Source organism: Cervus elaphus, chromosome 22 (genome assembly GCF_910594005.1).
Source record: "Cervus elaphus chromosome 22, mCerEla1.1, whole genome shotgun sequence".
In the NCBI taxonomy this organism is placed as follows: Eukaryota; Metazoa; Chordata; class Mammalia; order Artiodactyla; family Cervidae; genus Cervus; species Cervus elaphus.
Window position 1 is genome coordinate 24,702,215 of NC_057836.1, and position 26,301 is coordinate 24,728,515.

Here is a 26,301-nt window from a genome sequence, read left to right on the forward strand (position 1 = left end):
TATCCAGTTTCAGACAGTTGGATCTAGGTGCACATAGCTTGTCATCAGGATGCACTTTCTTTTCATTTCACCACTCCTCTTTCATTGTGTTAGCTAGGGAGGTAGAGTCTCTCTTTTTGGTGGCAAGAGAGCTGCTAGGGGCTCTAGCTTCATATTCTGCTTTCACTGATCTCCACTGAAATAAAAAAGGCCCCTACCCCACTCCCAGCCCTAATTCTAATAAAGTACACTGATTGTATCTCACAGGCTCCTAATGAGTCATTTTCTATCCAACGTGACTTCTTGTATCCATGGAGAAGAAATATACTTACAGGCCTACTCATAGACAGTGGACTGAGCCAGTTCTACATCAGCTGATAGCTCGGCAGACTGATTCTCTATGGGTATTCAGGGTGCCCTGACTGGAATAAAGCAAAAGGGTACAGGAGAGGCAAAACCACAGGCTTCCGTTATGCTCCACTTTTGGAAGAGATGATGACACTGGTCAAAAAGGAGAGAGAAGCAATAACTAGAGGAGTAGGGATGCACTTTCTGCTGGAAGCTGTGAAAACAAACAAAAAGAATTATTGAAGTTTTAGGTAACAGAATTTTTTTCCCCCTAAAAAATCTACTTCATTTCATTTCTCCTTTGGTTCATGTCTTAAACTTAGAAAATTTGTAACAAAAAATATTTGAAACTACTGTTTTTAAAGGTGTGTAGTCTTTTTTAATAAGATGACTTTTTTTTTTTCCTTGTCACATCATGTGGCAAGCAGGATCTTAGCTCCCCAATGAAGGGTCAAACCTGCACCCCCTGTACTGGAAGAGCAGTGTTGTAACCACTGGACCACCAGGGAAGGACTGAAACTAGCTCATTTTAAAAGGATGTATTCTCTCTTAGATTTTTCTAAATGACAACACAGGTCACTTATTGTGTAGAAGATAAATTAGGTCCCAAGAGGATAAAAGGTATACCTCAGGGTTAATGATAAAAGTTGATGATAGAGCTCTCCCAATTGTATGTCTTTATTATCATCATCAGCAGAATTATTACCATTACCATTATCCTCATCTTCATCACCATTATGAAAGCTAACATTGTTTAAAGGCTTATTCTGTTCTGGGATCTTTTTAAACGCTTGCTACAAATTAACTCATTTAATCCACACAACAAAACTATGAGGTATTTATCCTCATTGTCTTCATTTTTTATTTAATAAAGCTGTGACAGAGATGTGAAGAAACTTGTCACATGCCATGCATCTAGTATGTAGTGGAGGCAGCCATCAAATTTAGGCGGTCAGGTTTGAGCCATATATATTTAAAAACTTTTATTTATGTAGTTATTTATGGCTGTGCTGGTTCCTCATTGCTGCATGCGAGCTTTCTCTGACTGCAGCAAGCAGGAGCTATTCTTCGCTGTGGTGGGCAAACTTCTCATTGCAGTGTCTTCTTTTGTGGAGCACTGGCTCAGAGCACAGATGCTTCAGTAGTTGTGCATGGGCATAGTTGCCTGGCTGCCTGTGAGGTCTTCCCGGACCAGGGGTCAAGCTGGTGTCCTTTGCACTGCAAGGCAGACCCTTAACTCTGTATTTTTAACCACTGTATGGTCTCTACATATATTGCATGTCCAGTCATTTTTTTTTTTAATTATAAGGTGAGCAAAAAGTATTCATACAATCCTGCTTGAGGTATGTGTGTGTGTGTCTGCGTGTGTATACTGCCTACATGGACACACACTTCACGGGAAAGGTTAGCAGACAGTTAGGTGTGGCTGATGGAAGTGATACTTATTATACTAATTGGGAATACAGTGGGATGAGAATATTGGATGAGATGGAGGAGGGAAACCTTTAAAATATGCTCTAAATAAAGAATGGACTCTCCTTTTCAACCAGACTTCACTGATTATTAGTGTAGAAAAGACATTGAGATAGAAAGCCATTCAACTCTGTGATTGCCTCAGTATTTGACCATATTGTTTGATAGGATTACCAGATAATGGAGAAATATTTTTCCACCACTTTCATGTAACATATAAGATCCCTTGAGTTTCTAGGAATTTCTATTTGGAATTCTACATATACTTACAATAAATTTCAAAACCCTAATTTTCTTAGACAAACAAATTAAGAATGCAAGCATATTTCTAAGCTTTTGTCAAAGTTTATGTTTAAGTTGTACTATCTGAATTCTCAAAGGGACTAGGAGCCATTAATATCACTTTAGCAGGTTACTCATTAGAATGATTCTTACGTGTTTTCTGTTTTGTTTTCTCTTCATTGAGACTAGAGATCACAAGGACCTCTAACCCCACCCTTTCTCACCTTTCTCATTTTTTCATGGAGTAAGATTCTACTGATGAGTTGTCAGAAAATATTGATTGACAAGAAAACAATGTAACAGTGAAAGATCATGATTTGGGGATGATCAGCTTTGGTAATCAAAGAGCCTCTTGATGAGGGTGAAGGGGGAGAGTGAAAGAGTCGGCTTAAGACGAAATGTTAAAAAAACCTAAGATCATGGCATCTGGCCCCATTACTGCATGGCAAATAGAAAAGGAAAAAGTGGAAGAAGTGACAGATTTCTTCTTCTTGAGCTCCAAAATCACTGTGAATGGTGACTGCAGCCATGAAATCAGGAGATGATTGCTTCTTGGCAGAAAAGTGATGAAAAACCTAGACAGTGTGTTGAAAAGCAGAGACATTACTCTGCTGACAAAGGTCTGTATAGTCAAGGCTATCTATGGTCTTCCCAGTGGTCACGTACTGTTGTGAGAGCTGGACCATAACGAAGGCAGAATGCCAAAGAATTGATGCTTTCAAACTGCGGTGCTGGAGAAGACTCCGGAAAGTCCCCTGGAGGGCAAGGAGATCAAACCAGTCAATCTTAAGGGAGATGAACCCTGAATATTCACTGGAAGGACTAATGCTGAAGCTGAAGCTCCAGTATTTTGGTCATCTGATGAGAACAGATGACTGACGACTCATTATAAAAGTCCCTGATGCTGGGAAAGATCAAGGGCAGAAGGAGAAGAGGGTGTCAGAGGATGAGATGGCTGGATGGCATCATCAATGCAATGAACATGAATTTGGGCAAACTCTGGTAGATGGTGAGGGACAGGGAGGCCTGGCATGCTGCTGTCCATGGGTTTGCAAAGAGTCAGACTCAACTGGGCAACTGAAAAACAACAACAAAGCTTTGGTATTGAAGCTTTACCCTTAGATGCTTGACTTTGATCATTTTTGTTCACTGGGACTCAGTTTTCTCATCTGTAAAATGAGTTTTTTACATCCCTGGGTCGGGAAGATCCCCTGGAGGAAGGCATGGCAACTCACTCCAGTATTCTTGCCTGGAGAACTCCAAGGACAGAGGAGCCTGGTGGGCTGCAGTCTATAGGGTTGCAAAGAGTCAGAGATGACTGAGGTGATGTAGCACCCAGGCATACAGCTATTAACCAATGCCCAGCTCTCACTGCCTCCATCATCTGCTCTTCCCATCATGCTTTGTGGTCCATCTCCCAGATTCATTCCATTACTTATTCTTCCATCCATTCATTTCAGATGGACACTGTACTTCAAGAAAAGTACGATGTCACAAATTGTGTAAACTACTTTGGGATAATTGAAGCCCAGAGTAAAAGAAAACAGGAAGCAGTAAGTTAATAAAATAAAGATGAAAGTCTTTATGACTTTATGACTCCAGGCCAGAATACTAGAGTGGGTAGCCTTTTCCTTCTCCAGGGGATCTTCCCAACTCAGGTATCAAACTCAGGTCTGCCACATTGCAGCGGATTCTTTACCTGCTGAGCCACAAGGGAAGCCCAAGAATACTGGAGTGGGTAGCCTATCCCTCTCCAATGGATCTTCCCGAGCCAGGAATTGAACCAGGGTCTCCTGTATTGCAGGCAGATTCTTTACCAACTGAGCTATCAGGGAAGCCATGGTAATGGTAATAGTAACTTATAGTTCTAAGAGCTTTTGCATGCATTCATTCATTTTCTCTTCACCAGGATCTTATAAGGTCGGTTTTATTTTTTTTAAATTATTCCCATCTTACATATGAAGGAAATGAGGCACAGAGAGAATAAGCCATTTGCTTGTATTCTCACTGCTAGTAACTGGCAAGATTAACATGTAAACCCACGCTGACTGCAAACAATTGACTATATTTTTTCTAGAAGTGTACTTAAGAATTTTAATTATGTGAAAGATTTTAACAAATAAACCACACTTCTTTGTGAACCCAATGATACAGAACAGAGCATGTATTTGTGTGTCTACAGATTTTTGGCACCAATTATTTTGCTGAAAGAAGCAACATTTAAGGACAAATACCTAACATAACGTATTTTGGGTCTTCCAATGGGCATGAAAACATCTGTTTCCATGGTAACAAGTATAGGTCACATGAGGGGTGGGAGAAGAATTAGAAGGAAAAGCTGTTCATTTAGACTGTCTTTTAACAATTTTTCTTTTGCAAATTTACTTCCTTCAGTGTAGTATGCTACCAATTTGACCTCATGACTCTCTGAAGGCGACAGATTTTTGGGAACTCTTTGAACTCAAGCACTTCAGTTACAAGTTAATGGAAGCAATTTTGAAATACATTGAAGGACTGAGGAAGCTCTGCTCTTTAATCTACTGTTTCGTCGTTGGGAGAAACGCAGTGTCCCAGGCTGACCCATTTTAAAAGCCTTCATGTTGTTTTTCGCATATTGCATCTGGCAGATTAAGAGGGAACTGGAAAAGAAACGTAAGTCACTGGCTCGAAGGGACTTTTTAGGATATAAAATAATGGGACTTCCCTGGTGGTCCAGTGTTTAGACTCTGAGCTTCCAGCGCAGGGGATCTGGGTTTGATCCCTCGGTGGGGAACTAGGATCCCACATGCCACAGGGCACAGCCAAAAAAATAAACAAATAAAAATAATATATAGACTAGTTTGTGGCTTTCTGCTGGTGAAAAAATTGAAAGAATAGAAAAGAATCTCCTGAGAAGATTCCAGTTTCACGAGGAATTAGATACTGTGAATTCTCCAGGCTGAGGTTAGTGATTATCTAGGTGATTGACCAGGAGTAGTGATGTGGACAACACCAGCCATCTAGAAAAACAGGGCTTTAGAGTCTACTGACCTTCCTTCCTTTTCCCAGTGAAGGACTCCCAGATAAGAAAAACACACCATCTCCCTCCTCCCACTGTTCATGTTTGCATCAATCTAATACTGCTCCAGGATGTTGGGATAAGCAGAGTGTCACTTATCAGTTAATAGAAATGACTTCAGAAATTTGAGTACTTCCCTAGTGACTGAGATGGTAAAGAATCTGCCTGCAATGCAGATCTGAGTTTGATCACTGAGTTGGGAAGATCCCCTGGAGAAGGGAATGGCTAGGCTGAACACCCAAGAATCGATGCTTTCACTTTGTGGTGCTGGAGAAGACTGTTTAGAGTCCCTTGGGCAGCAAAGAGATCAAACCAGCCAATCCTAAAGGAAATCAATCCTGAATATTCACTGAAGTTCCACTACTTTGGCCACCTGATGTAAAAGGCTAACTCATTGGAAAAGACCCTGATGCTGGGAAAGATTAAAGGCAGGAGGAGAAGGGGGTGACAGAGGATGAGATGGTTGGATGACATCACCAACTCAATGGACATGTGTTTGAGCAAACTCCTGGAGATAGTGAAGGACAGGGAAGCCTGGTGTGCTGCAGTCCTTGGGGTTGCAAAGAGTCAGACATGGCTTATGGACTGAACAAAGAACAACAAGAAATTTTGGTCTTCCCAGGTGGTGCTAGCGGTAAAGAGCCACCTGCCAATGCAGGACAAGGGACACGGGTTCGATCCCTAGGTTGGGAAGGTCCCCTGGAGAAGCAAAGGCAACTCACTCCAGTATTCTTGCCTGAAGAATTTCATGGATGGAGAAGCCTGGCAGGCTATAGTCCATGGGACTGTAAAGAGTTGGACATGACTGTGTGACTGAACACACAGCACATGAGAGATTTCAGAAAGAGCTTTCCCACTAAGGAATAAAAACCTCAAGAAACAAGAACAAAATCAAAAACACTGCAGTGAATAGCTGAAAATATTCTGAAGTCTTTCAAATTTTTTTGTATAACCGATAGAGATAGGTGAATAGCAGCAAAACTGTGTGTAGTCCCTCAGTCACGTTTGACTCTTTGTGACCCCATGGACTGTAGCCCACCAGGTTCCTCTCTCCATGGGATTCTCCAGAGAAGAATACTGGAGTGAGTTGCCATGCGCTCCTCCAGGGCTTCTCTTCAATCCAGGGATCCAACCCAGGTCTCCTCATTGCAGGCTGATTCTTTACCAGTGGAGCTAGCGGGGAAGCCCACTAGCAAAGCTACCTATCTCAAATGATGAGAACGAAGCCACAGTATTCCAGGCAGATGCAATTCCAGAGAATCCTGGAACCTGGCTATGGATATTCTTATGTATTATCAAAAGCTCACTATTTTATTCACATTCTACCCTAGTTTTTCATTCTTCTCTATAAACATTAATCTTTTGGGTCTGTGGAGCAGAAACACATGCCATTCACTACTGCTATCTTCCCTGCTGCCAAGGAGAGAAGGGTGTGGATGAAAGTCTTAGTAGAGCACTTCTCCCTTGGTCTGTGTTTACAGATAGGCCAGAGTGAGCAGGATCTTGACCTTGGCGGGTTTGCCAGTTTGAAGACCGTTGCAATGCTGCAGCCTTAACATGTTGAGAAATGCTGATGGGCTGAATTATTCACAGTAGCCATGATGATGGAGTAGAGGAAGAGTGGGGGATATTTCAAAGGTAGACACTTAGCTGAGTTATGGTTGACTTTGTAAACGAATACACATATGGATCAGGATGGCTTTCCTCTTTCTGAACCAAACAGGGCACAGCCTTTGCTATAGAATTTTCACTGCGTTTGCTCCTTCAAATGACTGTGGCTGGCAACATACAAGGATAAAAAGGAATCAGTCACATGTGTTTCTATAAAAGAGCTTAACATATGTTTATATTGTGAAAGCTAATTTCTCCTACTTCAGTTCATTTTCCATGGTATCATCAGTTGTTCTGTTATTTAGGTGCCAAGTTTTGTCTGACTCCTTGTGATCCCATGGACTGCAGCACACCAGGCTTCCCTGTCCCTCTCCATCTCCCAGAGTTTGCCCAAGTTCATGTCCAATGAGTTGGTGATGCCATCCAAACATCTCATCCTCTGTCTCCCTCTTCTCCTTCTGCCTTCAATCTTTCCCAGCATAAGGACTCTTGCTAAAATACTGATCTGACTGATACTCCACTCAGACTCTAATGATTTCTCACTGCTTACGGCACGAAGTTTGAAAATCCTTGGCGTGAAATACAAGAGTTTTACAAACTGGCCCCGTCAGATCTCTCTAGCCCAAAGCCACTTCCTACTCCCTTTCTACTCCTGGCTTCTTCCTACATCTTACACTCTGGTTGTCCAGAATTTTGAAATTTACCTGAAGATACCAGATTGTTTGAAATCTCTGAAATTCAGTATATGTTTTTTCTGCTTGAAATGACTTTTTGTCTCGTCCTTACTGAAAGCCAACATACATGTTTTTGGCCTCTCCCCCATAAGCCCACTTAAAAAAATAACTTTTATAAAAGAATAGCGATGCAGAAAACAAATTTATGGTTACCAGGGGGGAAATGGGGGGAGAGATAAATTGGAAGATTGGGACTGACATATATACAGTGTGTGTGTATATGTGTGAGTCGAATCAGTCAAGTCCAACATTTTGCGACCCTACAGACTGTAGCCCGCCAGGCTCTTCTGTCCACAGGGATTCTCCAGGCAAGAATACTGGAGTGGGTTGCTGTGCCCTCCTCCAGTGGATCTTTCCAACCCAGGGATCGAACCCAGGTCTCTCATATTGCAGGCGGATTCTTTACCAACTGAGCTACTAGGGAAGCCCCCACATACACATTACTATATATAAAATTATAACTAATAAGGACCTATTGTTCAGCACAGGGAACTCTACTTAGTACTCTGTAATAACTTTTATGGGAAAAGAACCTGAAAAAGAGTAGATATATGTGTATGTATAACAGATTCACTCTACTGTACATCTGAAACTAACACAACATTATAAATCAACCACACTCCAATAAAACTTTTTTAAAAAAGAAAAAAAATTACAATTACTTTTTTCACAAGATTTAAAAAAAAATAGTGGCCTGTGATCTAGTAATGTATGTGGTTTAGTCGCTCAGTCATGTTCAACTCTTTGTAACCTGATGGATTGTAGTCCTCCAGGCTCCTCTGTCCATGGGGCTTTCCCAGGCAAGAATACTGGAGTGGGTTGCCATGCCCCTCTCCAGGGGATCTTCCCAATCTGGGTCTCCCACACTGCAGGTGGTCTCCTTACCAACTGAGCCACTAGGGAAATCCCGACCCTGGTTATAGTGAATTGAATTTGGATCAATAACAATACCTTTTAGCAGCTGACAGTTGTACATGCTTTGGGTCCCATTTGACAGCAATTGCAACCAATTTCCTCTTGGATGGTAGCTCGCATTGACAACTTTAAACAGCTCATAGGGAGGGACCAAGACCTTCTTGAGAGACAAGTCTTGTAGTGGTGCCCCCAGGCAGGTCAACATGGTAAGTAGAGTTTGGTTCCCAAATCTCTGTGCCTGTTCTCTGGCTGGGGAGGTGGAGAGGAACTGGCCAAAGCGAACGATGGCACCCACGGGGGCTTGCAAGTAAACGCCCTTCAACTCATGGTGCACCTCGTAACACAGAGAGTCTTTCCTCGAGATAATCTCTTTCCTCAGCAGCTGGATTGCTGAGGTCAGGAAGTAGTGTAGATATTTGAAATGGAATGAATGTCTATACTGCTGCGGAGACCCAGCAGCACTGGCCATGGCTCTGGAGAAGTCTAAGTGAACTCTGTTGTCCGATAAATAAACCAAGACAGCCACAGCATGTGTAGTAGTCATGTTCCTGGGGAGAGGTTTTTCTTGGTTCAGCCAGTTAAAGTTTGTTTGTTTCCAGGCCTTGCGGTAATCCTTATTGGATTCTAGTTCTTCGGTGAAATAATCCCCTTGAAGCAGCATCTCCATGACTTGTTGGCTGCAGCCTCGGTATTGATCATCAAAGGAATTTGGTGCCAAGTCAAAGTCGATTTTAACTGCAATCTATAAGGGAAGAATTTCACATGCTAGCAAGGTAATTCTCAAAATCTTTCAGGCTAGGTTTCAACAATACATGAATCAAGAACTTCCAGATGTACAAACTGAATCTAGCAAAGGCAGAGGAATCAGAGATCAAATTGCCAACATCTGCTGGATGATAGAAAAGCAAGAGAATTCCAGAAAAACATCTATTTCTGCTTCACTGACTGTGCTAAAGCCTTTGAATGTGTGGATCACAACAAACTGGAAAATTCTTAAGGAGATGAGAATACCAGACCACCTTACCTGCCTCCCGAGAAACCTGTGTGCAGATTAAGAAGCAACAGTTAAAACTGGACAAGATTGAGCGACTGAACAACAATAAGGAAAGAAGACTCTTGATTATAATTTTTCAAATCAGATGGTGAGTCTTGTTGACCCGAAATAAATAGACTGCCAGGTAATTCACTAGCAAAGATAGGTTTATTCAGGATCAGCAAAGAGCTGCAATTCAGGGTTTGTAACCATGGCACACCATGTACAGGTCCTCACAGGGTGAGGGGAGAAAAACACTCTCCTAGAGAAGAAACGGAAGATGGGAGGATACAGTAAACAGAGTTCATGGCTTTTCATTGGCCCAGTCCTTGCCAGGAAAGGGGCTTCCCTGATAGCTCAGTTGCTAAAGAATCCACCTGCAATGCAGGAGACCCTGGTTCGATTCCTGGGGAGGGAAGATCCCCTGGAGAAAGGAAAGTCTACCTACTCCAGTATTCTGGCCTGGAGAATTCCATGACTGTATAGTCCATGGGGTCACAAAGAGTCGGACACGACTGAATGACTTTCACACTCACTTTGCCAGGAAAGAAGAGGTGCTTCTCTTCTTCCTGTTGGGCTCTACTATTCTGGGAGCAGGGCTTCCCCAAAAGAATCCATCTGCAATGCAGGAGACAATAGAGATGCTGGTTTGATCCCTGGGAAGATACCCTGGAAAAGGAAATGGCAACCCACTCCTGTATTCATGCCTGGGAAATCCCAAAGATGGAGGTGCCTGGTGGGCTACAGTCTAAAGAGTCGCAAAGAATTGGACATGACTAAGCGACTAAGCGCACAACACACACAAACACACACACATCCCGGGAGTAAGAGCTCCCCCTTCTGGTCTTCTGACTCTTATTTAACTGAGTTTTCTGTGTGTGTTTTTTTTTTTTAATTTTTGCAGTGTGGTAGCTGATTTGCTTTATTTGCTATACTCTTTAAGACCAAGTCGTCTCCTCAAAATCGGTATCTGCTGAAATAAGTTTCACTCATAGTCATTACATGGCTCCAGTCCTTCCTGTGTCTGTGACCCATGTTAGATATTGAATTTAGTTTGACAAATATTGCTAAAAATACAAACATCCTCATCCCCCACGGAGAAAGAGACTCTTCTGTATCACTGCAAAGTCTTTTGGTACATTGAGTATTTTGAAGAAAAAATAATTATCTTAAAGTTTAATTATACTTTCTGTTTCTTCTCCTGACCCCTTCACATTCTCACATTGATGTTATAGGGAATATTTCTTTTACGAATACTTAAAGACTGTATTAGAAGTCTTTAGGACTTCCCTGGTGGTCCAGTGGTTAAGACTCTGCATCTTCATTGCAGGAAGCACAGTTTGGATGCCTGGTCATGGAACAAAGATCCCTCATGCCATCCATTGCGGCCAAAACAAAAGCAAAACCAAACCAAACCAAAATAACAAAAAATGACTTCAGTGATGGGTATTGTTGAGTTCTCTAAGGGGGCTATGACAACCCTCTCCTCTGCCCAGGACTTGAAATATGAAGGCTAACATACAATTTTTGCTATTGAATGAGAACATGTTGGAATACCCATCTTTAGGTCTGATGGCTGGTGGGCTTATTAAGGGTAAACCCCAGAATGAGTTGACTTGCCCCCTTAGCTGCAGGCAATATTGGATTGTAGCCTGTCCAAGTGGGATTCTTGTCATGGAGGCACACATAACTCATGCCTTTTGCCGTGGGGCTATCTCCCAGGAGGAAGAGGAGCAGAGTCAAATGCAGTATAGCCAGTTATTCTTCCTGACTCTGCCCACATCCAGGGAAGCAGCATGAGGAAAGAGCTGGCCAGAGGTCAGTAGGGTTCCTGGGAAAGTCCCTCCTCTTATTAATAAAAACCAGGAGTAGGAAAAAGACACTCTCTCATAGGGAGCCAATAGAATATTACTTATTGATATCTAGTGCATATTAGGTTTACCACAATAAAGTTAGTGGTACATGGGCTTCCCTGGTGGCTCAGATAGTAAAGAGTCTGAACCTGGGGAGACCCAGGTTCAATCCCTGGATCAGGAAGATCCTGTGGAAAAGGAACTGGCAGTCCAACTCCAGTATTCTTGCCTGGAAAATTTCATGGGCAAAGGAGCCTGGTGGGCTATAGTCCGTGAGGTCACAGAGACTTGGACATGACTGAGAGACTACTAACACTTTTTCACCTTCAAAATAAATAAATAGAAGTTAGAGATTTGAAGACAAGTTCATTAAGTATCATCCACCCATAACTGAAAGCCATATTTTTCAGTTATCTGAATTCCAAAATGTTTCCTTCTTGGCAAAGAAATGATGCTTTCTTAATAAACAGTACTTATTAAGGAACATATTAAGAGAGAAAATTCCATCCAATGAGTGTCAACAGAGCAGCAGCTGAAACTCAGAAACATACCATTGGGTATTTTTGCTATGTTATTTATGGCAAGAGGTCAACTAGTTTGTGTAAATTGAAACAAAATTTTAAGACTGCTTAAATGATTTTAACCAATGACTCTTCACAGCAGGTTAACAAATAGTTCTACAGAATATATCTAAGCCAAAAACAAAAGAAAAATACCTTCTGTCAAACCTCATACACTCCAAAACTTTAATCTATTCAGTTCAGTTCAGTTCAGTCACTCAGTCATGTCCGACTCTTTGCAACCCCATGAATCGCAGCAAGCCAGGCCTCCCTGTCCATCACCAACTCCCGGAGTTCACTCAAACCCATGTCCATCGAGTCGGTGATGCCACCCAGCCATCTCACCCTCTGTCATCCCCTTCTCCTCCTGCCCCCAACCCCTCCCAGCATCAGGGCTTTTCCCAATGAGTCAACTCTTCGCATGAGGTGGCCAAAGTACTGGAATTTCAGCTTCAGCATCAGTCCTTCCAATGAACACCCAGGACTGATCTTTAGGATGGACTGGTTGGATCTCCTTGCAGTCCAAGGGACTCTCAAAAATCTTCTCCAACACCACAGTTCAAAAGCATCAACTTTTCAGCGCTCAGCTTTCCTCACAGTGCAACTCTTACATTCATACATGACCACTGGAAAAATCATAGCCTTGACCAGACAGATCTTTGTTGGCAAAGTAATGTCTTTGCTTTTTTTAATATGCTGTCTAGGTTGGTCATAACTTTTCTTCCAAGGAGTAAGTGCCTTTTAATTTCATGGCTGCAGTCACCATTTGCAGTGATTTTGGAGCCCCAAAAAATAAAGTCTGGCATTGTTTCCACTGTCTCCCCATCTATTTGCCATGAAGTGATGGGACCAGATGCCATGATCTTAGTTTTCTGAATGTTGCACCTTAAGACAACTTTTTCACTCTGCTCTTTCACTTTCATCAAGAGGCTTTTGAGTTACTAGATATCAAATGGGTATTCTGTTTTCTATTAACATGAGGTCATATAGAACTTTATAATGCTTCTTTTGAGTTAATCTATATGATATGGCTAATGTCAGATAGTGAAAGTGAAAGCATTAGTTGTTCAGCTGTGTCTGACTCTTTGCGACCCCATGGACTGTTATGTAGCTCACCAGGCTTCTCTGTCCATAGAATTCTCCAGGCCAGAATACTGGAGTACATAGCCATTCCCTTCTCCAGGGGATCGTCCCAACCTAGGGCTTGAACCCAGGTCTCCAGCATTGCTGGTGGGATTCTTTACTGTCTGATCCACCAGGGAAGCCAAAGCCAGAAAGACTTGGTTTATTTTGCATGATTTGTCCTACAGATGCAGTCTTGTATGCAAATGTTATTGAGAGTGAAAAATTAATGCTGAGACTTCCCTGGTGGTTCAGTGCTTAAGACTCCACATTTCCACTGCAGGGGGCAAAGGTTCGAACCCTGGTCAGGGAACTAAGATCTTGCATGCCACCAGGCACAGCCAAAAAAGACCACCAAAAAATCCAAAACAAAAAAGAATGCTGTGTCTCTACCTTGCATGTGTGCATGCTAAGTTGCTTTAGTCATGTCCAACTCTTTGTGAACCTATGGACCGTAGCCTGCCAAGCTCCTCTGTCCATGTGATTCTCCAGCAAGAATACTGGAGTGGGTTGCCATTCCCTTCTCCAGGGGATCTTCCTGACCCAGGGATCGAACCTGGGTCTCCTGCCTTGCAGGCAGATTCTTTACCGTCTGAGCCACTAGGAAGCCCCTATCCCAAGGAACTAAAGGTCATTTAAAGGTTATCACCAGGAGGATGCTCCAGCGGAGCCCTGATCATAAAGCGATCACCTCCTGCACCATAACTCACCGCGGGTCTCTGCAGAGCAGGGCACAGCAGCAGGAGAAGAAGCTGTCCCCGCACCAGCCAGATTCTCACCGCAGGGGCTGCAGTATTTGCTAGAAGAATCCTTCTGCGACGATTGGTCAAGGGACAGCATTTGTTTGTGTGCACAGTGCTTCTTTGCCCTCGCAGCTCCATTCTGAAATCAGCTTTCAGGATGCCCCTTTGAGGTTTTTCTCTTGCAGTAAGTCTCAGCAAGAACTCTCCTCTCCCATGTGTATCTGGAGACGTGTTGACCACCACCAACTAGCAGTTTTCCCGAGGGAAGAATTCAACTCACTCGTAAAGCTGGAACTGCTGTTGAAGAGTCAGACTTGCGCACCAAATAAGGGATTCTAAAGTGAACTCAAGTTAGTGCCCAATTAAAAAAAAAAGTCCTGGTCTTGTTTGTATGTGGGGAAATTCCAAAGGCTTATTCAGGGTCAGGTTCACCAGCTCAACCTTAAACTTCCTTAGCAAAGCAGGACAAGGCATGCCCCGTACGATGTTTGGGGTCAAACAGTATTATCTGGAGCTGCAGCTCCCTGTTGTGAGTGATATGATTGGCTGGTGAAGGTCCTTGGGAGCATGCAACCAGAAGGTGAGTCTGTGTTGAGTTCATCTGGCACTGCTGACAGACCCCACCCAGGAGGGGCTGCCACAAGGCAGAACAGTAGGGATATTGTCAAAACAAAGTCTGTCTTTGACTCACAAACTTAAGAGAACAAACTTACAGTTGCCAGAGGTGGGGGATGGCGCGGGGGGAGTTAGGGGGTTTGGGATGGACATGTCCACACAGCTACATTTAAAATGGATAACCAACAAGAACCTACTGTATAACATAGGGAACTCTGCTCAATGTTAATGGCAGCCTGGATGGGAGGGGAATTTGGGGGAGAATGGATCCATGTATGTGTATGATTGAGTCCCTTTGTTGTTCACCTGAAACTGTCACAACATGGTTAAGTGGCTATACTCCAATACAAAATAAAAAGTTTAAAAAAACACAATATCTGCAAAGTGCAAAAAAAAAAAAATAGGCTTCTCTTTGTTGCTTTTACACTGCACACTTGAAATTGGCCACTCTAGAAATTATACCTGTTGGGGTCACAGATCGTCTATGTTTTTCTCTTTTAAAGGCATCAGATCCTCAATCCACGCTATTTCAGTCTGTAGTGAATCCAAATGACTACTCTTAGAAAAGGAGCTGACAGCATTCAATAACGTGGATCAAGAAGAGGTTGCAGGGTGCTAAGTTCATTCAGCACAAGTATCCTGTGAAACTGTCTCTTTTAGTCACTTCCTTTTCTAGTCTGAACACCCTTCCCTTGTTCTCAGTCTTTTGGGTAATTGTTTTTCATGTGAATCTTTCCCAAACTTACACTTTCTGATTCATATTTAACTGTAAAAGGAAATGAGATCTTGTTCTTGGAAATTCTGAGTTTTTTTTCAGCAACTTAAAATATTTTTAAGTTGAAACTTCTGATAATATCACAGCAGTTATGCTTCATCACCAAAGTTCAGAGTATCTAGAAAAGTATGTCAGGTTGGTTTATTTCCCTCTCAGTTCTTGTCTCAACACATCAAAAGTTTGGAACAACAAACTAAACAGTTTAAAACAACAGACAAGTTATAGCTCAGTTACAGCCCAAGAAGACAAATCTTTTATTAAACAGGCATTCCCAAGACATAGGACAAGGTTAACCCCAAAGGCACCATGGTAATAATCCCTCTTGGCATCCCCCTTCTTATACTTCTTGTCTTCTCCCTTTGGTTGTGCCCTGTGCAAAATATGGCTTGTACCCACCACCAATCACGAAAGGGGATGCAAATAGGCATATGCTCAAGACTGATTGACAGCTGCAAGTTATATAGCAACAGGCTCCTTTATGTTTTCCCATAGTTCAACCTGTTATAATCAGAGGTACATATATGTAGAATATTTATGAACCCTTAATGGGCTCCTAGCTCCCTAAGGTTACTTGAGGAAACAGCTGAACATCAAGGGCTCTTGTGACAGAGCTGGAGAAGTCCCTGTGTTTAGTTTGTATCCACTGAGTGCCTAGAATGCATATGCAGAAACTGGAAAACTCTGTGGTTATTTTTGTAGCATATCTGTGAGCTCTCCTGGGTGTGTCTGGGATGGCATTTGGAGATCAGCTTGCCTCCTTTACAGCTAGGCCACCCCTTGTTGCTCATGCCTAATTTTCTACCCAACAAGTATAAAGGAGGAAACAAAATTACCCATAAGCCATCATCTGAAAAAAGGTGCTATTTTGATTTAGATTTTAGTTTTACACACACACACATTCTAGGACTGAAATAAAAGTGTGCAATTTTGCATGCTGATTTTTTCCCTTAATTTTTTTCTTCTACATATTAGGTTTTTTTTTTTTAATGAAGTATAGTTGATTTCCCTTAATGTTTTAATGTCAGCACGCCCTCATGTAACTTAATACTTACTGAAAGCATGATTTTTTTTTCACGGCTATACAATATTCTACTATCTGTGCTACCATGCAATGAAATATGGGGTGGTTCCATGGACCATACTGTCACAAAAGCAGATTGGTGAATAGGAAGGACATGGACTCTTGAGAAAGACACGTCAGTTCAATTCCTGGCTCTCCTATTCAACCTTTGACATCGTGCAATGGAGTTAACTTCTTTGTTCCCCCGTTTCCTCAGTTGTTAAGTGGAGAAAGGAATAGTGCTTACAGGGACTTCCCTGGGTGTTCGGTGGTTCTGATTCCTGCTTCCCCTGAAGGAGGTGCAGGTTCGATCCTTGGCCAGGGAAGTAAAATCCCTCATGTCATGCAGTGCAGCCAAAAAACAAACAAAAACAAGTAATAATAGTACTTACCTCTCTGAATGCTTTGATACATTTGTAACCCTTTAACAGCAGTTGATCCTGAGAAATTGTTTAATAACATTATCATTTGTACCCAACACATCCTTATTTGTACCAAAATTTATTGGATAAATGTGTTAAACTTAGCCTGTTTTCAACTTTGAATTACTATAAACAATGACTCGTGAAAATGTTTTGGACACAAATTTTTGTGTGCTTTTCATCTTGCAATTTTTGAGACACAATTTAGAGATGTGCATAGTTTTGGACTTCATTGAAAATGCAATGTGCATAGTTTTGGACTTCATTGGAAACATGAGTAGTGCATGAAAATATCCCTTTAAGATTTTAATTTTAATTCTTAAGATTCTTAACTGTTAACTTGAGATACTGAAGTTTTATGAAGAGAACTAAAATTAGAGTCTGAAAACTTGGGTTATGGGTCTGGTTCTACAGTTTGGTAGCTGAGTTAACTTTAAAAAACCCTGAAACTGTGCTGAGCTTCAATTTCCTTAACCTTACAGTTGTTCAGTCAGTTCTGTCTGACTCTTTGAGACCCCATGGACTGCTGCATGCTAGGCTTCCCTGTGTCCATCACCAACTCCCAGAGCTTGCTCAAACTCATGTCCATTGAGTCAATGATGCCATCCAACCATCTCATCCTCTGTCACCCCCTTCTTCTCCTGTCTTCAATCTTTCCCAGCATCAGGGTCTTTTCCAATGAGTCAGCTCTTCTCTTCAGGTGGCCAAAGTATTGGAACTTCAGCATCAGTCCAATGAATATTCAAGGTTGATTTCCTTTAGGATTGACTGGTTTGATCTCTTTGCTGTCTAAGGGACTCTCAAGAGTCTTCTCCAGCACCACAGTTCAAAAGCATCAATTATTTGGTATTCAGCCTTCTTTATGATCCAACTCTCACATCCGTACATGACTACTAAAAAATCATAACTTTGACTAGGTGGACCTTTGTCAGTAAAGTGATGTGTTAGCTTTTTAATATGTTGTCTAGGATTGTCATACCTTTTCTTCTAAGGAGAAAGTGTGTTTTACTTTCAAGCTGCAGTCACCATGCGTGGTGATTACCAAGTGGACAAAAACAAATAATATAATAATTACCATTCTAGAGAGTGTACTGTGCTTCAGTAACTTTTACTTTGTTATCGCAACCCACAATAAGACTATTAGGGAGAGATATTTTAGCCTCCATTTTCTGGGTGCATTTGCTGAAACTCTGAGGGTAAATAACTTGTCAGTGATCACTGGGAATTTCCTTATTTCCATGGCCCACTGCCTCCAAAAATTCTAATGGACTGTGTCATTTTTTTCGGTCATGGCATGCAGCTTGTAGGATTTTAGTCCCCTGACCAGGGATTGAACCCAGACCATGGCAGTGAAAGTGCGGCGTCCTAACCACAGGACGGCCTGGGAGCTCCCCTGTGTCATTTTACTATTATTGCCTATAAAGGTCTTGCCGATTTTCCTAATGGGACTGTCACTTCCCAAATAAGACCACCAGGCGGCAGCAGAAACCTTTGTAACCTATTCAGTTCAGTCAGTTGAGTCTGACTTTGCAACCCCATGGACTACAGCACGCCTGGCGTCCCTGTCCATCACCAACTCCCAGAGCTTGCTCAAACTTATGTTCATCGAGTCGGTGATGCCATCAAAGCCATCTCATCCTCTGTTGTTCCCTTCTCTTCCAGTCTTCAATCTTTCCCAGCATCAGGGTCTTTTCCAGTGAGTCGGTTCTTCACATCAGGTGGCCTAAGTATTGGAGCTTCAGCTTCGGCATCAGTCCTTCCAACGAATATTCAGGACTGATTTCCTTTCAGACTGACTGGTTTGATCTCCTTGCAGTCCAAGGATTAAAAGTGTAACCTTTTAATACAACTGAAATTTAAAGGTGGGGGAGAAGAAGAAGGAGGGGGGCGGTGGAAGGAGAAACAGGGAGACAGAAACAGAAAAGAGATTGAGACAGAAGGGAAAGAGAGAAGGAAGCAAGGGGACATCAGCAATCGTATCTGGGGTAAGGCCGCAGATCTGGAGTGTGTGTGTGTGTGCATTCAAAGAAATTTGTTTGCCTGCACAGAGTCATAGTTGTGGCCTACAGGATCTAGCTCCTTGACCAGGGATTGAACGTGGGGCCCCCTCCCTTCGGAGTTTGGAGTCTTAACCACTAAACCATCAGGGACAGATGTTCTGAGTGTGTGTACATTTTATTAAAATAAAAAGCTTTCTGATGCTATTTAGAGTCATTGTAAAAAAACAATCTTTTGCTCGAGGGTTATTTTATTAAATTTCCCATGAGATAATTTAATTTGAGTTAATTCGAGCTTGAGGTTCACTAGTTACCTTTCTTCTTCTTTTTATTTTCTTTTTTAATAACACTCAATTCTTCAAAATACAGTCTGCTGTCTTGATGGGTTAAGGGATACGGGTTTTGAAGTTGCACAGAGCTATGTTGCTGTTTTGCCTTCATGATTTCCTAGCTTTTGTGAACTGGGATAACTAATGTTAGTTCTCCATTTCAGTTTCGTTATATACAAAAGCAGAAATGACGACTCCATTCCTACAGGGTTGTGTTGGCAATGAAACTGATATACTCTTGCAAAATATCATGACACGAATCCGTGAACTATACTGTCTCAGAAGCAGATTGGCTGAGAAGTAGAACACGGGCTCTTGAGAAAGACAGTGCTTGTTCTTAGTTGCTAAGCCGTAGTCGTGTCTGACTCTTCTGAGACCCTGTGGACTGTATCCCGCCAGGCTCCTCTGTCCATGGGATTTTCCAGCAAGAATACTGCAGTGGGTTGCCATTTCCTACTCCAGGGGATCTTCCCGACCCAGGGATTGAACCCATGTCTCCTGAGTCTCCTGCACTGGTAGACAGATTCTTTACCACTGAGCCACTAGGGAAACCCCTTGAGAAAGATCAGTTCACTTCAGTCGCTCAGTCGTGTCTGACTCTTTGCGACCCCATGAATCGCAGCACGCCAGGCCTCCCTGTCCATCACAAACTCCCGGAGTCTACTCAAACTCATGCCCATCAAGTCAGTGATGCCATCCAGCCATCTCATCCTCTGTCATCCCCTTCTCCTCCTGCCTGCAATCCCTCCCAGCATCAGGGTCTTTTCCAATGAGTCAACTCTTTGCATGAGGTGGCCGAAGTATTGGAGTTTCAGCTTCAGCATCAGTCCTTCCAATGAACACCCAGGACTGATCTCCTTCAGTATGAACTGGTTCGATCTCCTTGCAGTCCAAGGGACTCTCAAGAGTCTTCTCCAACACCACAGTTCAAAAGCATCAATTTTTTGGTGCTCAGCTTTCTTCACAGTCCACCTCTCACATCCATACGTGACCACTGGAAAAACCATAGCCTTGACCAGACGGACCTTTGTTGGCAAAGTAATGTCTCTGCTTTTTAATATGCTATCTAGGTTGGTCATAACTATCCTTCCAACGAATAAGCGTCTTTTAATTTCATAGCTGCAGTCACCATCTGCAGTGATTTTGGAGCCCCAAAAAATTAAGTCTGACACTGCTTCCACTATTTCCCCATCTATTTCCCATGAAGTGATGGGACGGATGCCATGAACTTAGTTTTCTGAATGTTGAGCTTTAAGCCAACTTTTTCACTCTCCTCTTTCACTTTCATCAAGAGGCTTTTTAGTTCCTCTTAACTTTCTGCCATAAGGGTGGTGTCATCTGCATATCTTGAGAAAGATACCTTAGCTCAATTCCATGTTCTATCACTTCCTTAACATTTGACCTGGACAAGTATTTTACATCTGTGCTGCGCAGTTTCTTTATTTTTCTGATGCCCCTGACACTTAGCAGATGCTCAAAGCATGTTGCCTACTCAGATATTTGAAGACCAACAACTCACAGGGGGTTTAACACAGTGAAAGTTAATTTGTATTAAATATTTAATAAAGAGCGGCATAAGAAACTATTTTGCTAACTTTCTAGGACATTTAGACTAGTTTTCTAAAACTACTTTCGAAGCATGCGTTAAAGTAGTCACTAGAGGGACTTTGAGGGGTGAGGGAGGGAGTGTATCTTTTGCCACTAGCCCCAAGGTTGGAAAATGGCTCTTGGCATTTCCTGTTTGAGTCTTGCTAAACTCCTCTGGACCTGTGTTAATTTCATGCAGGTTCTGCCAGAAGTCCTTAATATCCAAAGGAAAGTGGTTTGTTAGCTATCCCCAAAGTAGATAGTCAAGATAGCTTTAACATTTTAACTTGCCTGTTCTCTTTTACCCTCAAATCCTTATAGAAGCAAAACTCCTTCAATTATTTCATGGTTTAAAATAAATTTTATCCAGATAAAAATTTTTTTATTTTTATTTTTTTGTTTATATCTTACAGATATGTAAGAGCTTGTGAGCATGCCTGCATGCTCAGTCACTTCAGTCATGTCTGACTCTTTGTGACCCCATACTGTAGCCCTCCAGGTTCCTCTGTCTATCTTATTTTTCAGGCAAAAACACTGGAGTGGGTTGCCATGCTCACCTCCAGGGAATCGTCCCGACCCAGGGATTGAACCCACATCTCCACAATGCAGGCAGATTCTTTACCACTGAGACACTGGGGGAAGCCCTCCAAATTTTTTATTTTTTAATTAATAAATTATTTTTGGTTGCGCTGGATTGTTGTTGCTTACCTCGGGCTTTGTCTAGTTGCAGCAAGGGGTGGGGGGAGCTCCTCTTTGATGAGGTGTGAAGGCTTCTTATTGTGATGGCTTCTCTTGCTGTGGCTCCCACGCCCTAGAGCGAAGGCTTCAGTAGTCGTGACGCATGGGCTTAGTTGCTCTTCAGCATGTGGAATCTTCCCAGACCAGGGATTAAACCCGTGTCCCCTGCATTGGCAGATGGATTCTTATCCACTGCACCACCAGGGAAGTCCTAGATAAAATTTTAAACTTACAGAAACCAAGTTTCTGCTGTTGTTTAGTTGCTGAGTCATGTCCAACTCTTTTGAGACCCCATGGACCGTGGCCCACCAGGCTCCTCTCTTCATGGATTTTCCCAGGCAAGAATACTGAACTGGGTTGCCATGCTCATCTCCAGGGGATCTTCCCAACCCAGGGATCTAACCCTCGTCTTCTGCATTGGCAGGAGGATTCTTTACCACTAAGCTACCAGGAAAACCCTAAGTTTCTGTATAAGGAACATATGCATGTTCAAGCAACTCCCAGGACCTGTTGTAACCGAGCAGGACACTATGGGGGGTGCTTCCTGGGACAGACCCCTCCCCATATTTTCTGTTATAGCTCCTCTCTGAAGTACCCAGGTAACAGTAACTCATGAATATTTTCTGAGTTTTTTTCAGATGCTAAAGTGAACTGAAAGTCGCTCAGTCGTATCCGTGGGACCCTATAGACTATATATTTGCGATCCCATGGACTATACAGTCCACGGAATTCTCCTAGCCAGAATACTGGAGTGGGTAGCTGTTCCCTTCTCCAAGGAATCTTCCCAACCCAGGGATTGAACCCAGGTCTCCCACATTGCAGGCAGATTCTTTACCAGCTGAGACACAAGGGAAGCCCAAGAATCCTGCAGCGGGTAGCCTATCCCTTCTCCAGTGGATCTTCCTGACCTAGGAATCGAATAGGGGTCTCCAGCATTGCAGGCGGATTCTTTATGAACTGAGCTATCAGGGAAGCCCTCAGATGCTAAAAACCACCATCACATAGAAGAAGTTAAGAACATGACCCAAAACCTACAGGTGCCTAAGGATTGGTAATGTTACCTCACCATCAGCCAATCAGAAAACTGTACATGGGCCCATCACATACCCTGGGGTGCCTTCCTTATCTGGACTTCAAAACGGCTTTGCTAGAGCCCTTTAGGGAGTTTGGAGTTTGTGGGGCACGAACCATTCTTTCTCTTCGGATGGCCCGCAATAAGCCTTTCTCTGCTCCAAACTCCAATGTTTTGGTTTGTCTGGTCTGTGTGTCCGTCACTTGAACTGTGTTCACACGATCCACATTCATCCATTGCTTATGTTTTGCCCCATGTGCTCGCTCTCTCTCTTTTTCCTAAACCATTTGAGAGTAAATTGCAGACATCATGCCCTTTGAGGCATATTAAAAAATTTTAAGGGTTTGAGCAAAAATCACTTCATATTGAGCAGTTGCCAAACTGAAATGGTTAGGAATGCTGTACTGATAGGAGCTGAGGAGAGACTTACACAGAGAAAAGGAGGAAGAAAAGCAAGGAAATTGATTGACTGTAGCTTCAGCAATTGTCTTATTTGGAAAAGCTTCATTGGCTGTTTGTGATGGCTGTCCTTGAATTTCAAAGTCTCCACCTTGAGGCCAGTGCACACTTAGGTTTTGGTTTGCTTGTGTAGGCTGCTAAAGTATTACCATCACCTCAGACTCATGGTCTCCTTGTTTAGTTAATTTAACACCTGTAGGGACAGAAATATTTTCCCTTCTACCCTTCTAGGGTCTTTGGCTGGTGTGAAAATTAGATTGATGTAAGACAAAGTAACAGGAGAAAAACAAATTTTGTATGTATGGGATTCCATAAAAAATATGAACACTCCCCCCCTGCCCCAATGTGAAACCCAAAGGCAGTCAGGTAATTGAGGCTTGTATGGCATTCTGATAAATGAATGTACGGCCCTGAGGCTTCAATGGGGAGAAGGGCAGATCACGGGAAGATGAGAAGAGCAGATATGTGCCCCGCCATGTAGGTTGAGTCAGCTAAAAACTTATCTCCGCCGATAGCTCTCTTTCTAGCAGCCCCCAATTTAAATTCTTTCAGGCAGTGAAGAGAGATCAAAAGTTTCCTTGAGTCTGTTGGGTCTTGATTGCCTTCAGCTCAAAATAATCCACATGGGGCTTCCTTGATGAAATAGCAGATAAGAATCTGCCTGCCCCTGCAGGGGACATGGGTTCGATCCCTGGTCCAGGAAGATTCCACATGGCATGGAGCAACTAAGCCTGGGCGCTGCAACTACTGAAGCCGTCCAACCTTGAGCCTGTGCTCTGCAACAAGAGAAGCCACCGTAATGAAAAGCCTGCATATTGCAACAAAAAGTGGCACCTGCTTACTACAACTAGAGAAAACCCATGCAAAGCAATAAAGACCCTCTGCAGCCAAATGTAAATAAATAAATTTAGGAGAAAAAAATCCCGCACAACAAAGTGGGAGACCTATTTTGCTCCCCTACACACCCTTTACCCTTAAATACATCACAACATATTTCCTAAAGACAGTCTCATACACAACCATAGTACAATGACCAATATCAAGAAATTTAACATTTGTACAAGACCATTGTCTAATCCATACTCCGTATGCAAGTTTCATCAACTGTTCCTGTAATGTTCTTTATAGGTATTTTCCAGGATCATGGTGTGCATTGACTTGTCAAGTCTTTTTGGTTTCTATAAACTGGAATGCTTCCTCAGTATTTATTTTGCTTTTTGATGTTGACTTTTTTGAAATGGTCAGTTCTTTTGTAGAATGTCTCTCAACTGAGGCTTGTCTGTTATTTCTTAATGATTAGATTCAGGTTCTGTGATTTTGGCAGGGATGTACTGTTCTCAGAAGGCACTAGCATCCATTGTTTCAGTAGATTTTATTATAACAATTGTTGTTAGATCCATTGCTTCATTATGAAGGAAGTTATCTAACCTTTCTCATTTCCACTGCCCCGTTTTTTAAAGCATAATGAAACCATTTAGGTGTCATTTCTGGGACTCTGAAGAACTCCAGTACCACAGTCCTTTATATCTCAACGCAGAAAGGAGTTCAGTGAGATGCTGAGTGATAGATAGGAAGTGATTTATGAGAATAGGATGCTTGTAAGGCTCAAAAGTGGGCAAGCGGGCAAGCATCATGTTGCCCTGAGTACTCAGGGGTCACAGTTTTATAATCAAAGGAAGAGAGGTGAGGGGGAGAAGATCCTCTTTGTCTTTCTTCTCTTTGTCTTTCTTGAGTAGACATCATACTTCCATCACCAGCTCCTCACCCTGGTAGGGCAGGGAAGTTTTCTTGTCCCTATTTAGTCAGGCTGGGACTGTTATAGCACTTTGGAAAAATTATTCCAGGTCTCAGTACAATGAAGGTCTTTTATTTTGAGAAGTCACCTTTCCCTAAATGATTGTTTGTGTGTGTGTGTGTGTGTGTGTGCACAGAGTATACCCTGGGAATCATAAACTTGATGACGTTGCTGGGTAGATTTTCGGCCTTATTTGCTACCATCATTTTATTGTTTTGGGGGCATTGTGCAAAGAACATGTCTTAAAGGCCAGAGAGCATGCTTTGGGGGTCATTAACTCACTGAGCTCACTGGGCAGAGTATAGTTCTCAGTCACCATTGTTTTATTGTTTGTGGGCATGTCTTGCTTCTGTTGCATAGTTTTGTTGCGAAGCAAGTTAGCTTGATTGTATTGTTAAACAAAGCCAACCACTTTGATGCTAAGTGACTTGCTCTGCTTTATGAGTCAAGCAAGCCCACACTTTAAGAATTTTCCCATTACTTTCTTGGGTGATCATTAACCTTATTGTGGTCTTCTGAAGCCCCCTAGAGTTCCCTCTCTATCTATAATTTCCTAATCAGCTATTTGAATATCTATTTGATTATCTATTAGCTATTTGATTATCCTACTTTGTCCCTATTAATAGGATCTTAGTGTTGGGAAAGAACTTTGTAATCCTCTTCCATCCAGTGTGAATCCCCTTCTCAACATTTTGACGGAGGAACTTCTGCCATGTGTGTTACGCAGTATTGTGATTTTCAGTATATATTCAGTCTTTTCCATGGTTCCTGGCACACTGCTCCTAAAATCTTTGTAATTTCCTAAGTGATAAGAGCTATGAAGCAATCTTTTGCTTCAAGTTCTTGAAATAGCTCCAGAGGCATAAAAGTGAAATGGATATCTCTTTTTTCTCTATTTGAGGTATAGTTGATGTACAATATTATATACATTTCAGGTGTACAACATAGAGATTCATAATTTTAAAGGCTATATTCTATTTGTATTATAAAATATTGGTTATATTCCCCATGTTGTACAATAGTCAATATACACTTGTAGTGTACTTATTTTACACAAAGAAGTTTGTATCTCTTAATCCCTTCCATCTTACCCCTTTCTTTTCCCCACTGGTAATCAATAGTTTACTCTCTTCATCAGTGAGTCTCTTTTTTGCTATATTCACTAGTTTTTAAAAAAAATTTGATTAATTAATAATTAAACTTAGGGCAGGAGGAAAAGGCATAGGGACCTGGGGCTGGACAGTTAGAACAGAATTCCCTGTGGCCCAGAAGAGGGTCTGAGGCAAAGCTTACAGGCAAGGCAGAGGTCCAAGGACTATGGCTGGGTCTGTCCACAACTCTGGGCACACAATGGGCAGCAGAAGATCCAACATGACTCTGGGAGCATCTCAACACTTGGGTGGAACAGAGTCATGAAAATACCAGGAAGGGAGTAACCATCCACACAGGTAGTTGTTTATGGCACATTTAACTGAGCTTTCTGTGAGCTTCTGGGAACTCAGTAGTCCTGGCTCCCAAGGAACCTAGATTTATGCAGTTTTGAAGGTTGGCTCATAGGTAACCAGGGTTTAGCAGTTAAGGGGGGACCCATGAGGTTGCAAAGAATCAGACTAACTGAATCATAATCATAATATTAATTTTTCTATAAAATTCATATCTCTGTCCTTCAGTTAACAGAACTTTTGCTCTCCCTCTGCTCTGGGACATATTACAAATCTTACATTAACTAACAATGAAAGGC

At 42.3% G+C, this 26,301-nt stretch overlaps 1 protein-coding gene across 1 annotated transcript; it reads right to left on the bottom strand.

The window, feature by feature from the left end:
• Nucleotides 1-232: 232 nt before the first annotated feature.
• ART4 (ADP-ribosyltransferase 4 (inactive) (Dombrock blood group)) lies at nt 233-14,173 on the bottom strand. Its single transcript, XM_043881180.1, has 3 exons — nt 13,679-14,173; nt 8,437-9,142; nt 233-541 (listed from the first exon to the last, which is right to left on the bottom strand). Exons 1-3 carry the CDS (start codon nt 13,847-13,849, stop codon nt 450-452), a joined length of 969 nt encoding a protein of 322 aa, XP_043737115.1. The 5' UTR covers nt 13,850-14,173; the 3' UTR covers nt 233-449.
• Nucleotides 14,174-26,301: the final 12,128 nt, after the last annotated feature.

What these genes read in the sequence shown, in the direction of transcription:
- ART4 (XM_043881180.1), bottom strand. Translation starts at nt 13,849, where the DNA reads ATGGAGCTGCGAGGGCAAAGAAGCACTGTGCACACAAACAAATGCTGT. An exon ending in CTGCTCTGCAGAGACCCGCG is followed by an intron (nt 9,143 to 13,678) that starts GTGAGTTATGGT and finishes CTTCCCTTATAG; the next exon opens with ATTGCAGTTAAAATCGACTT. An exon ending in CAACTGTCAGCTGCTAAAAG is followed by an intron (nt 542 to 8,436) that starts GTATTGTTATTG and finishes TTGTTTTCACAG; the next exon opens with CTTCCAGCAGAAAGTGCATC.